This window comes from Cololabis saira, chromosome 10 (genome assembly GCF_033807715.1).
Source record: "Cololabis saira isolate AMF1-May2022 chromosome 10, fColSai1.1, whole genome shotgun sequence".
Classification (NCBI taxonomy): Eukaryota; Metazoa; Chordata; class Actinopteri; order Beloniformes; family Belonidae; genus Cololabis; species Cololabis saira.
Genome location: NC_084596.1, coordinates 20,750,743 through 20,764,607, shown reverse-complemented (window position 1 = coordinate 20,764,607; position 13,865 = coordinate 20,750,743). Strand labels below are relative to the sequence as shown.

General features: G+C 38.7%; 1 protein-coding gene across 1 annotated transcript; it reads left to right on the top strand.

The window, feature by feature from the left end:
- The first annotated feature begins 617 nt into the window (after positions 1-617).
- Positions 618-13,615, top strand: bpnt2 (3'(2'), 5'-bisphosphate nucleotidase 2). Its single transcript, XM_061731972.1, has 8 exons — positions 618-1,208; positions 4,912-4,984; positions 5,468-5,614; positions 5,955-6,111; positions 8,607-8,702; positions 9,056-9,217; positions 10,002-10,136; positions 10,750-13,615. The coding sequence occupies exons 1-8, from the start codon at positions 1,084-1,086 to the stop codon at positions 10,890-10,892; spliced, it is 1,038 nt and encodes a 345-aa protein (XP_061587956.1). The 5' UTR covers positions 618-1,083; the 3' UTR covers positions 10,893-13,615.
- Positions 13,616-13,865: the final 250 nt, after the last annotated feature.

The window sequence follows — 13,865 nt, the reverse complement described above, 5'->3', positions numbered from 1 at the left end:
CAAATGTAACTACCTGCATTCATGGCTGGGTCAGGGATCATCAGAGAATTCTCTGATGATCCCTGACCCAGCAGACATGAATGCAGGTAGTAGACTGGGAAATTACATTTTTGAGTTTAGGATATTGTAGGAGGCTAGTTTAATTATGCCTTGATCTTCGTTTATTAATTGTTTGTGTTGTATTTATTTTTTGTTTTTATTTTTTATTTTCTTATTTTATTTTAATTTTTATATTTCCTATGGCATATGATATGATATTGTGAGGAAGGGACAGGACTAAATAAGCGTTCTGCTTCCTCCTGTTCCCTCTCGAACACATTATTTTGCTATTGTTCTTTATTTCTGGACGAGACTGTTAAATTACTTTGCTTTTTTGATATTTTGGAGCTTTTAATTTGATGGTGATTTGTTGTTGTTCGAAATAAAACCAACAATAAATAAGAATATAAGGATAATTGTTCTTATCTGCAACATAGTTAATAATGTGGTTCATATGTCAAGACCCCACATCTATATAAAGAATAATAAAAGTCATCACATCATTTTTCTGTGCCGTCGCGGACATAAACAAACGGTGACGTCAGCACACATCCGGTCGCAGTGCTGACGTCACAGCGGTCTAACCCGGAACACGAGTGAGCAGTTGAGACGTTGGAACAATTAAGAGCAAAGAAAAGGACGAGAAATGCGATTTTTCCAGCTTCACCTTTAATACAGGCGAAGTGTCGGCTCGTCCTAGTGACTTATCAGTGAGGACAAGGAGCAGCTGAACCGTCATTGTAAACAGAAATGATGACAGATGGACGACATTGCTAAACTATCCTGCTGATCACAAGTGTCCAGTGTGTCGTGGTCATTTAGCATCTTAGTTAATCGAGGTCTGCTATTTTGCTGCATGATAGTGGACCAGGAGTGATAAGGAGTGTAAAACTGAAGGGTGAAGTGAAGGGTTTTCGGGACTGCAGAGCCACGTCAGCTCAGATTTTTTTTCTTTTTTTTTACCTAATACCTACACAAGGAACACCTTTGTGCTCCTTCTTCTTGCTTCCTGGATAGATCCTCAGCCTCAGCCCCGCTGCTCCGATGGTGATGGCACCGATGGGGATCCGCCTGTCCCCCCTCGGCGTGTTGGTGTTCTGCCTGCTGGGGGTGGGGGTCCTCTACCACCTGTACTCCGGGGTGCTGTCCAGCCGCCTGGCCGCTTTCAGGTCTCACTTCATTCATTCACATGTTCTTTCATCATTGTAAATGACATTTCCGTGACTGTCTACGATTAAGCCTGAATTATGGTTCTGCGTTAAATCGACGCCGAGCCTACGCCGTAGGTTCTGCGTAGGCTCTGCGTCGATGTAACGCGGAACCATAATCCAACCTTCAGGCTGGCTGGCGAAGGTTTGACGTCGGCATGTGAGTGATTACCAGAGGTGGGTAGAGGAGCCAACAATTGTACTCAAGTAAAAGTACTGTTACTTCAGAATAATAGGACTCAAGTAGAAGTAAAAGGTAGTCATCCAAATAATTACTTGAGTAAAAGTAAAAAAGTACTTGGTGGAAAAAACTACTCAAGTGATTGATTGATTGATTGATTGATTGATTGATTGATTGATTGAAAAATGTATTAGAAGAATTGCATAGGATCAGGTACAGTTTCATGACAGTACAGATTCGCTGATACAAAGTCAACTAAAAGGCATTATTCCAAGAAAGCATTACACTTGTTTACATTGGAGACCTTTTTTTAAATTCATATAAAAGTACTGAGTAACTGTTGAGTAACGTCTGATTTATTTTTTTTAACACAACCATTCAAACAGACAAAAGTACAAAATAATCATCTTCAGGCAAATTAAATCAATAAAATAAATTAAAATTAATAAAAATAGCTTAAATTAAAATAATCTTAAAGTAAATTCAAGTACTTATAATAAATAATGTAATAAATAATAAAATAAATAAAATAACAGAATAAAAAAATAAATTAAGCAGAAGTAGCATAAAATTTCAAGCCTTTGTACTTTTCTTTTTTAACCAGGCAGAGCTAGAACAAGCCCATGAACTCATATAAACTCTGTGTGTGTGTGTGTTTGAGTCTGTGTATATGTGACAAAACATGCCAAAACAAAAATTTTTCCCAAAGAATCACTCAGTGATGTCATGAGATTGACGCGTACGCATCAAGACATCAACACATCAAGATTTCTAACAAACTTTGCTACAAACAGGCAGATTTTTCTGCTCAAAGTGGCTCGAAAAAAAATCACCATTAAGTATGAAATGACTTGTAGAGGAGTGTGTTTTATGGCTGATCTGTTTATCTCCAGACACAGAGACAGTTTCTTCCCCCAAGCTGTTGCTCTGATGAACTCTCAACACTCAGAGTCTCAGAGTAATCAATCACTGTGCAATAATAATAACCACAATCAGGGCTCCAGACTAACTTTTTCACAGGTAGCACTGGTGCCACCTAGCTTTTCATTTAGTAGCACCAAAACAAATTAGGTAGCACCATATTTTTCACTGCTAACATTAGTTACATTATTAAGCATTAATTAACTGTTTACAGATTAACAATCATTATGTATAGGAAACACATATAGCCTACAGTTAGGCTAATTAATGTGATGAGTTAGTTAATTAATTAAAAGTTGGATAATATAATTTATATAAATGCTTAGTAATGTTAATGTACTAACTAATGTTAGGCTAATTAAGGTGACTTTATGGTAAAGTGCATTTTTGCAGCAATATCGCTGCAGAACCAAGAAAATGCTACATTTAGTCTGGACTACCTCACCCATCAGACAATCTAGCAACAAAAATCAATATAACCATTAATATACAGGACTGTCTCAGAAAATTAGAATATTGTGATAAAGTTCTTTATTTTCTGTAATGCAAAAATGTCATACATTCTGGATTCATTAAAAATCAACTGAAATATTGCAAGCCTTTTATTATTTTAATATTGCTGATCATGCTTACAGCTTAAGAAAACTCAAATATCCTATCTCAAAAAATTAGAATATTCTGGGAATCTTAATCCTAAACTGTACGCCATAATCAGCAATATTAAAATAATAAAAGGCTTGCAATATTTCAGTTGATTTGTAATGAATCCAGAATGTATGACATTTTTGTTTTTTTAATTGCATTACAGAAAATAAAAGAACTTTATCACAATATTCTAATTTTCTGAGACAGTCCTGTAAACTTGCTGGCGTGGTTGTGCTTGAACCACTTCTGAATATCCATGGTTACTTTGTGTTAACGGAGCAGCAGAGAGCAGCGTCTTGCTGCTGCAGGAAACTGCGCGCTGGAAGCAAATGAGTGACGGACACTGGCTGATTTATGGTACCGCGTTACACCAACGCAGATCTTACGGCGTAGGATACGCGGGGACGGTGCGTACCCTGCGCGTCGCCGCGTACCCGACGCCGTAGATTTAACGCGGAACCATAAATGAGGCTTAACGCGGGCGCATTTATCAGTTTTCTTTTCGTCTTTTCAACTGAGCAAACACATAAACTGAGGGTGCAATGCTGATGCACCCTCGTAGAACCGGGCCTGGGTCTGTCCCTCGTATCTTAACCACGGGAACCGTGCCATTGTTGTTGAAAGCTGTACTTTTTTTTCTTCTCCCCACTCTCCCCCGGGTCTTTCGCCAACCTGTCACTCTCTTCATCAGAAGAAGAAGAATCCGATTCTTGTCGTTCCCTCTGCTAACCATTCTCCTCCTCCTCCACCAGCCTCTGGCACATCTTTCTTCTTAAAATAATCGACTATAGACCGCTTCATACTGCGCTTTGTTTACCTTTTTGAGCGCGCTGCGTGTACGCACGTAACGTGCGCAGACCGTACCAGGTGCAGTCAGACAGAGAGAGAGGAGAAATAGGACTCGCAGTAATGAGCCAGAAAGTAAGATTGTATTATCAACCACTCCATTAATGCACTAACACGCCCGAGTGAAAAAAAAATATACATATTTTTTTTTTTTTCCACTAGTCCTCTTGCAAGTAGCACCGGCGCGACCTCATTAAATTTTAACTCGCACCTTAATAAATTAGGTCGCATATGCGACCTAATAGGTCGCACTCTGGAGCCCTGACCACAATCATATGCTGTAACAATGCACCTTTCAATAGCATGTCTACCTCAGACTGCTGCACCTTTCACTTTTTTAATTGAATATATATTAATAAGAGCCATTTGTCTATTTTCTGTTTGCAACTAATTAAATCTGGGTTCAGTGAGGGAAATAACCGGAGTCAAATTCCCTGTCTGGCTTGTTCAAACTTGGCCAATAAATCTGATGCTGCTGATTATAGCTGTTAATAACATAACGATTGTTGTTTTATCATATATTATATCACTAAATTATAATCCCTAGTGTCAAATGTGTGTTCCAGTTGTTTGAGACTGATTGTTTGAATGTTGGGAGTGGACTGTTAGCATGAAGCCTATATGTTTCTTCAGTCAGCCAGATACAGTCACACCCTATTGAATATTTGAGGAGAGTTGCCTAACTGTTAACTTAAATATCAATACTCTATACATCCATCTAAGATAAATGTTTGTTTCAAATATCTCAATTTTGCCGGATTACATGTTTGGTTTTTCTAATGGTTGAAAGGAGAGTTTGAATAAAACTTCCGAGCTGGCCCCAAATCAATTCTCATATGGGCTTCAGTAGTTTCTCAAGACACATTTGAGTCTTTTTATCTGTTTGGTCATGGTTTTATTTTTCTTTTAAACTTGTGTTTTTATACTGAGGGGAAATATGAAAATTCTGAGCTTTTCTGCTTTTTCACTACCACAAAGCTATTAAGACTGATATATTTTACTGTAACCTAATTTATTTACTTTTTTATAACTATCAAAGGTTAACATCTTTTTGTCCTTTTTTGTCTGCAGGCAGAAGAAAAAGGTGGATTTGAGGGAACTGCTGGCTGTATCAGTGGAGGCTGCAGTGATAGGTGGTAGAGAGGTAAAAAAAGAAAGAAAGGCATGGGTGACATAACCAGCTTCATTTGTGCAGACATTTGAGAGTGATGAAGTGATCCACAGTGTAGTTATTTAACAACTAGCTGGATAATTTCTCTAATTTTGGTCTGGAAGATGAAGCAACCATGATTTCCAAAAACATATTTCAGACTTTGATTCAGTAAAGCAAAAGACATTTACGACCTTGCTTTAGTGATTCTTAAATTAATTCATCCATATAAAGAGGTGTTAAAATGTTGGATTTTCTTTTCTTTAAATGACAGAGAGGCATTTATTGATGGTAGTGGTTCTTAGAAATTTAGTGGGGTTTTCTCCTTTCTTTTTTTTGACTGAATGCAGACTTTTTTGATTACTGCAACATTACAATTTTTAAAAATGGGTTATCTATATTGAAATTTAGTTATTGTTACAGAAACAAGATTTTTGCAGCAGCTGGTGAAAATTTAATATGCCCCCTTCTCCCCAGGTGAAAAATGTGCGTGACGAGAATAGTCTGCAGGAAAAGTCAAAGGGGAAGACGAGAGAAGGAGTCAGCGAGCTTCTGACTATGGGTGATCTGCAGTCTCACAGGAAGATGTTTAACTTAATAAAAAACACATTCCCAGACATCACGGTGAGTCCAGCCACTTTTGACCTCTTGAATTTTACAGAAAAAATGAATTCCTGTTGTGTTAGTTTCAATTTCTATTAGAAAACACAATCTTAAAGTTTACATCCCTGATAGAAAAAGATTAGAACTGTGACCAATTACAAATCAGAGATTATCATGATCCGGCATCAATGCATAAATCATTAGCTTTATTCTGATGGACGTGAACTTCAATGAAGGCTGCACCTATACTTCAGTTGCGTTACTTAAATTTGAATGTAAAACCCCCAAAGCCTCATTGTTTGTACATGTATTATAAAGAGCACAGGTCATGTAATTATCTGTGAATGTCTTTGTTTTGTAGGTTTACAGTGAGGAACACGACAACGAGGTGGATCAGATAACCTGGACTCGGGAAATTCCAACTGACATCTTAGACAAGATTGATGGGGGTAAAGAGGTTGCCCCTGAGAGCATCACTGTGTGGATAGATCCTCTTGATGCAACTCAAGAGTATACAGGTGTGAAATTCAACCATCCGAATTTTCATTGAAAATTTAAAAAAAAATTACCTTTCTCCACAATGCTTTCACTTCCACTCCTCTTATAGCGGGAGATAATGACTGTTCTTCTCTAGGGAACCTCTATGTCTGTTTTATATATTTGTATGGTACTTAAAGGAATGTCTGAATGGTCACATTTTCGTTCTCCGTTTTGTTTCGAACTGGCAAACATATAGTACTTGTTTCTGAAGGTAGTATATTTGGCCCTGGAATTATTGTCATCACATTCTTCTAGCATGAAATGCAATGCATTCAGGGCCACTGTTTTATGGGCCACATAGCTGGAATTGTTTGGATGTACTCATGCACGCAGCAAATAAAATACATCGTAACAACCAACAACGTCACACAGGGATATCATGTCTGAGCTCAGAGGAGGCGGGTAGGGGTGTTACAGCGAGAGGTGTGATAACCTGAAGGGGATGAGGCGTGTGATTTCCTCCGTTTCAGATCTGCTGTAGAAGCTGATTGGATTGTTTGCCAGGGCTTTGTTCTCAGATCCGGTTTCCTTCGTCAATGAGTTTCCAGCCACTCCTGTAGGCGTTGTCCTTGACGTAAGAAAGCGACAAACCGGCTTATTCTAACCAGTTTGATTAGAATAGCTTTAATTTGTTTTATTTAATAGTTAGACCAGCACCAATAGTTCATAACATCAGTGCAAGCATAATTTCTGATATGATTTTGGGTAGAGGTAGCCTAGTGGTTATAGAGGTTGGCTTCAAGTACCCGGGTTGGCAACTGAACCACTATAGGCCTCTGAGCCAAGGCTCTTAACCTCCCAACTGCTCCCCGGGGGCTGGAAAAATGACAGCCTATTGTAACTAGTGCAACTAGTGATGGGTTAAAGTGGAGGACTAATTTTGTGATGTTTCATGAGATGTATTCTGGCAAATAAAGAAAATGATGACATTGGTTGCATTGTTGGGGCGCAGTGAGACTGGAAGTCCAATTAAATTTGTACCTGCAAGGCCAGTCGGATCAACAGATGAAAGTTTTGAAAGGTTCAAATATCACATTGGCAACAGTAGTGTTGGAACGGCTGTGCTGGATCCTGGTGTGTTTCTCGTTTCTGTTAAGGCCCTGTAGGCACACCTCTGTGTTAGTTTTGTTTAAATGAACAGGCAGTGAACTGAAACAGATTCAATGTCTGTCTCAACATACCCTTACATCTTACATATACTGTAAACTTGTTGTTGATTTGAAAAAAACAAACTGACAAAGCCTCCCTTAAATTTATATTTGAAGTCCCAGAAAAGAAATTGTGGGGATTTTTCATATTTGTATTGCATTTTGTTTGGTGGTTTAAATCTGCATGCTTGTTGATATGAGAAAGAAGACACATAATCATAAATTAAGTCTCAATTAAAGTTTTTCTTATTGAAGATTCAAAGCAAACTTACACACAGACCTTTTCTGTTCGGCAGACAACCTCCCTGAAAAGCCACAGAACATAATATGCATCATAGTTTTCTACTGACAAAAATACGAATACTTAGATAAATGATTACAATATAATGGGCTAAACTGATGGGGAGGAGCCGTGATTTAGACTCAGCCCTCCCTTCGATGGAGCCTTGATTGGTAACTATGCCAAGCTCTCTTCGGACTCTTTCGCTCCAAACATGGTGGATTTGGCCTTGTACTAAAGTAACTGCTCTTGGCGGTCTCCTTCGTCGCTGTTTCCTTGAGATAGGGGAACTATTTCAAGTGATTAAGAGCTGAACTACATAAGCCTCTGTGATACGTACATATCATACAGATTTTGCCTGCATAAGAATGTGAGCAAGGTCACATTTTCCAAGTGATGTTTGGGCCTTTTTTTTTCTTTTTAAAGATTTTTTTGGGCTCTAGTGGCCCTTTTATTCAAGTTGCAGACAGGAAGGGGGTAGAGAGAGAATGGGGATGACATGCAGCAAAGGTGCGCTGGCCGGGATTCGAACCTGCGACCGCTGCAGGACTGTATCCTCAGTATATGAGCCGCTTGCCTAACCCGCTGCACCATCGAGCGGCCCGTTTGAGCCTTTTTTAATTTGTTTTAATTATCTGTAACTTCTGCAAAGACTAAAATATATTCCTAACAATTTGTTGCATTATAAGTTTTTATTTAATACAATAATTTCAAATATGTGCAAATCAAGAGAAAAGGTTGAGCGGCACAGTGACGGTCTGTGTCTCTTGTGACACTAGAGAGTGGTTGTTGGAGACTCCTGACTAATGTGTACCGGTATATATTTAATGCCTTGCTAGTGGTTCATTTGTGATTCACAAGCACAATCTGTTTTAGGATGGTATCAGTGTGGTTTATTCTCATTAAAACAGAGATGAGGGTTTGTGCAGGTTTGAGACACTGACACTTCTATGTTTTGTTCATCTGCTCTACCTATTTCCCTTTGATATGACTTCACTTCTCCCATTCCCACAAATGTAGTGCAACCTCCTTTCTGTCTTTACAGAAAATCTGGTGAAGTATGTGACTACTATGGTGTGTGTGGCTCTGAATGGTAAACCAGTTATTGGTGTCGTCCACCAGCCATTCACAGGGTTCACCGGTAAGTTTGTGTGCTTCCCAATTTAACCTGTTTGCATTGAAGAAAATGGCTCCTCTGAATTCTGAATGTTCAATCTATGTCTGTAGTCTAGTTGCTAGATAAAAGCAAATCTTCTAGACCCTAGCAGATTTGCTGTTCTCAAATTAACCTAACACTGTCTCCTATTTTTGCATTTAAAAAAATCAAATATTCAGCTTTCCTTAAGATGCATTTTGTAAAACTGAGCTTCAACTTGGATTGATTCAGATTTAGCCTACACCTACAGCCTAACCCTAACCCAACATTACTGTGTATGTATACAGTTTATTGCTAACCTTGTCCTTGTCTGTTTCTCTCGTTCATTGCTTTTTCAGCTTGGGCGTTTGTAGGTCAGGGATCAAATATGGGTTCCAGGTCCACCTACAAGGACAGCCCTCCAAAAGTGATTGTGTCACGTTCTCACTCTGGAGAGGTTAATAAGTTTATACGTGATGCTTTTGGAAACAGCACAACAATAGTTGGAGCTGGCGGAGCAGGTGGGTAAAAAAATAACTTCACATTTGTATGCATCTAAAAATCTTGAAACATGTTATCTGCAAAGATCCCAGCTTTTAGTTAAATTTTAACCTTTATCAGGCCTTGCATTTTCTGCCTTTTTTTCTTTAAGGCCAATTCATGGTAGAAGCATTTATACTACAACTTGGTGCAGCTGCGCTGAAGCTGCTGCTGCATACACTTAAATCAAAAGGTTCAGATGTATAAAGAGCACAAATATTTTCTCAAAGTTCCCCTAGTGTGGTCTTTGGGCGCATTTCCACTAGTTGGAGTTCCCAATAGATTTTTCGGAGCCGGGCCGTTTGTGTCTCTCCATTACCAGGAACGGCCCTGTAAAGGTGGCTTTCAGGAACATTTACGGGGCGAAAAAAAAAAAAAAAAGTTTTTTCGAGTAAAAGAGGTACTCAGGTTGCCCATCAGGAACCTCTTAGCAGGAAGTCTCTGCTGATCGGGATTCCGAAATTACGTTCAGCACTCTCGCATGAATCATGTGACCACAAATAATTTAAGCATTTGGACCAAAGTACATTTGATGAAGTTTGATATTATAGTCCGTTCAGGTCTTGTTGGCCTATTACATAAATATAGGAGTCCAGCGAGGGGTTTCTTTTAATCTTGCTACCAATGTGTAAGGGACTGAGGAGACGGGCGGCCTTGTTAGAGGTTCCTGTCTGTCGGGTTTACCTGGAAAACTCACTCGTGGAAATGTCCCTTCATTTGTATTTCCATGTGATTTATTTATTTCCATTTTGTTTCCATTCATAGGATACAAGGTCCTGTCACTGTTGGAGATGCCTTCAAGTGAATCGGAATCTGTAGACCAAGCAGATGTTTATGTCCACATCACTTTTATAAAGAAATGGGACATCTGTGCTGGTGCAGCACTTCTCAATGCACTTGGTAATTTTACTGTTATTTTTATTGATTGGTTCCTTTTCAAGCTCAAAAACTATTCTGATAACCTTTTGATTATCATTAGTGGCTTCTAAAGCCCGTAAACTTTCTGTTTCAAATCAGTCATTTTAGTGGGTTTACTAGCAAGCACTACATTGTTAAAGAATGAGTGAACACTGAAGACAAGTCATATTTTTCCTGTTGCACCTCCATTTCTGCTCACTAAGAAGATGGCAAATAACTTCTTTCCTTTGTGAATTGACCAAGCTTTTAAGATAAGATAGGATAAGATAATCCTTTATTTTCTCCCTCAGTGGGGAAACTTATTTTGTTGGCAGCAGTACACTTAGCACAGACATGCAGGGGAGGGGTAAAAAGAGACTAAAAAGTAAAAAATAAAAAAGATATATATAAAATATGTATAATTACAGAAATATGAGCAGTATATACAGTAGATTGAAAGAAAAGAAACAGTGCAAAAAAAGCAGGTAGAGCAGGTTTTGGGGCAGAAAACCACAAACCATTCACTCAAATATAATAATTAGGATGTTAAATTATGTGCATATATGCTATAACATTTTCAATGACTATATATGACATGTGCCCACTATGTCTACAGGAGGCCACATGACCACTCTGAAGGGCGAGAACATCGACTACAGTGGAACTCCACTCAACAAAGGGGGACTGGTAGCCAGCGTTGGTTTGAATCATAAGGCCATACTGGAGAGACTACCAAACTGGGATCCTGAAAGCCATTGAAAAACTCAAACAAAGAGCCACTGGACACTAGGTCATGTTGGGGATAAGGGTGATGTGAGGTGGCAGCCCTCCTGTCACGGAGAGCAGACTATAAACATAACCAGGTTTCATCTTTGTGTGACACAAAACATCAGCCAGTCATATGGAGTCGCTGTCACCAGCATGGGCCACCGAGCAAGACTTTGAAGCAACACAGATGACACAATGGCTCTGAAAGTACAGTCCGCTACATGCTACATCTTTCAGCTTGGAGAAACGGTACATCTTCTTTAGCTCTCACACTGCAACATATACCTACAGTAGACATAAAAAGTCCTCTCCCTTCCCTCTTCTGAGGGCAAAAGGGAGATTGTAATGTGAATTACTAAACTGAAGAGCACAATGCCGAACAGCAGAGCAAAACCTTTGGACTCGCACCTTTCACCTTGCCCGTTTTTGCATCACATGATCTTCCAGGAGAACACAAGACTAAGGCACAGTCAGACATGACGGAAAACATCAGTGGAATCTGAATACAGATGAGGCCGCAGGGTGACGTCATCTCTGCTGGGAGATAGATGCGTTTTTTTAAGCTCTTATTCTATAGATAGTGCCATGTTTAACACTATTTATGAAATCTGAAATGAAAATTAGATGAACTAGTACATCCTCATGCTTCCTCAATGTCTTGTCTCATATCCACACCTGGAAAATCAAGTGATGCCGACATGATGATTTTGGTTCCAGTCGCGTTTTGTCGAATACTGGACTGCACATTGTTGAAGAGCATTTGCATGGTTTGAAGTTTTTAAATAACCTTTGTGGGCCTCTAACACGGTTTATCCTGTTGAAAATGTCACAGGCTTGATGAACCTGTTTCTTCCACTGTTGTAAGTATTTCTGTACTGTGTCTGCTACAACTCAGTCTGTCTGGACTGAAGTTGGAGTTTGCTTTTGCAGTGAAACTGTCTAAAATCTCGTATAAGTGTGACTTGATTGTGTTAAATCATTTCAGTGTTCTGAAAAGATACACTTGTGACATGTTTCATATTCAGTTTTTTTTCACTATACCTTGTGTTTTAACACTAATTTGGTAAAACTGCACTGAGGTCATTTACTCAGTTCTCTGCTACGGGCTGGACTTGCTTGGTCTCGGTCTCCTGGAGAAGCTTAGTGGAATAATCCAGACTGGGTGGTGGTTACGGAAAACTGTATGAAAGCCAGTGCTCTCACAGCTTTAAGAGATTGGGTTGGGTCTTCATCTGCTGAATTTAAGTTTACTGATTTGAGTGCCTTTGGTCAGAAAAGGTTGCTATGTCACAAAGATGCTTAAAGACATTATTATTGTTATTCTGCAACAGTGATATATATATTTGTTTTATTGGATTTAACATGGAAGCTGTTTTGGGATGGTTGTGTTAATTTTGTATCCAACCTTGGGTCTCTCCTGCTTGTGTGCTGAAAACAGAGGGGAGGGGGAAAATCATAATTTGAAAAAAAAATACTTTGTTGAGGAGCTTTACTTTGTGTATGATTATTATTTTTAATTTTCTTCCCTGATCCCTTGTAAGTATCAGTTGAGTCTGAAGATTACAAGTTAGAAGTTGTAAAACAATCCAGGCATTACCAGTCCTGTGTGTCCTTGTGTTCTGCTCTTCATTCTGTGGAAAATACAACAGTTTGCCTACAAAGTCTTCATTTCTCTCCACATCAATCTCGCTGCCAACTCCATCGATGTAGGGGTGAGATCATAATAACTTTCCCTTTCATACACAGTCTGATTCTTTGCATGGAGGGCGGCAATAATGAGGTAGTGGTTAATGAATTTGATTTCATCAACCGCTCTGAGAATGTCGTGTAATGGCAGTGACTTGTATCAAATATTGCCAAATCTAATTAAAGCAGCTGTACGTTATCAGAAATCCGATCAGTTGTTTTTAAATTATAGCATTGGTTAGTTTTTGGAAAGTGAAGGATAATTTGGCCATTTAATACTGAACTTCTCTTTTTTTTTAATTTTATTTGAACAAACACTTTTTTTTCCTTCTAACGTGGCTCATGGAGACATCGGCCTCATCATGTCGCTGCGTCTACCTCTGAAGCAAAGCTTAATTTCCTAAGTTCTCAAACAGATGGCAGCTGGACTTGATGTTCCGTCCCTCATCTGAAAGGTATTTTCAGTTCTGGCTTGTTGAGCCAGGTGATTGATCATTACTTCTTTTTTTTTAATGACTAATAACAGAACAGCACGAAGTGATGAAAGTAAGTGAAATGTACTTTTAATCTGTTGAAATAGAAGCAAGTTCAATAATGGTGATTGTTTTTGTTTTTTTCTTTATTTAAACTTTTACCAGCTGTCCGCTGTGTCCTTTGTTCTTTCTATATATGTGAGGGAAGTATCATGGCTGAAGTTTTGTATAGATGAATGCTGTTGTGAGATTAAACTGACCTCTCTTGTCTGCCTTGGAGCAGCATGTAAGGGCAGTAACAACATGCAGGATTTTCTTCAGTTTGGAAGTGAACTGGATTTCAGGGAAAATAAAAAAAATCCTAGTGTTGAACGAAGGGTCCGAAGCAAGCTTTAAGGGTTAATATGTGAGGGAAAATGTTACACCATAAGAAGGTTTAATAGGTTTCAGTTGGTTTGATAATCAACTTGTTGTACAGCTTCTGTCGGTCATTAATCCTGCTTCTGATGTGAATTTCCAATAAAGTATGTGTGCATGAAGCTGCGGGCTCTTTCTAATTCAGGTGTCAAGATCAAGACCAACCCCCATAAAAAACTTTGCAGGCAGACAAAATACAATATCACTGAAACGTAAGACTAAATGGTTTTGATTACATTTTTACACGTGATTAGTATTTGTTTGATCATAGACACTACACATCTTCCTGTACTGACTTGAAAGGCATGTCCACTGCTTAAAAACAAAAGAAAAAAAAAACCTTTTGTGACCAAAATTTCCGAATGAATTACCAAATATTTCCAGATGT

Bases quoted from the DNA above. Each gene is read 5' to 3' on its own strand.
- bpnt2 (XM_061731972.1), top strand. From the start codon at position 1,084: ATGGTGATGGCACCGATGGGGATCCGCCTGTCCCCCCTCGGCGTGTTG. The intron at 6,112-8,606 runs GTGTGAAATTCA...CTGTCTTTACAG, and splicing joins TGCAACTCAAGAGTATACAG to AAAATCTGGTGAAGTATGTG. The intron at 8,703-9,055 runs GTAAGTTTGTGT...TTGCTTTTTCAG, and splicing joins GCCATTCACAGGGTTCACCG to CTTGGGCGTTTGTAGGTCAG.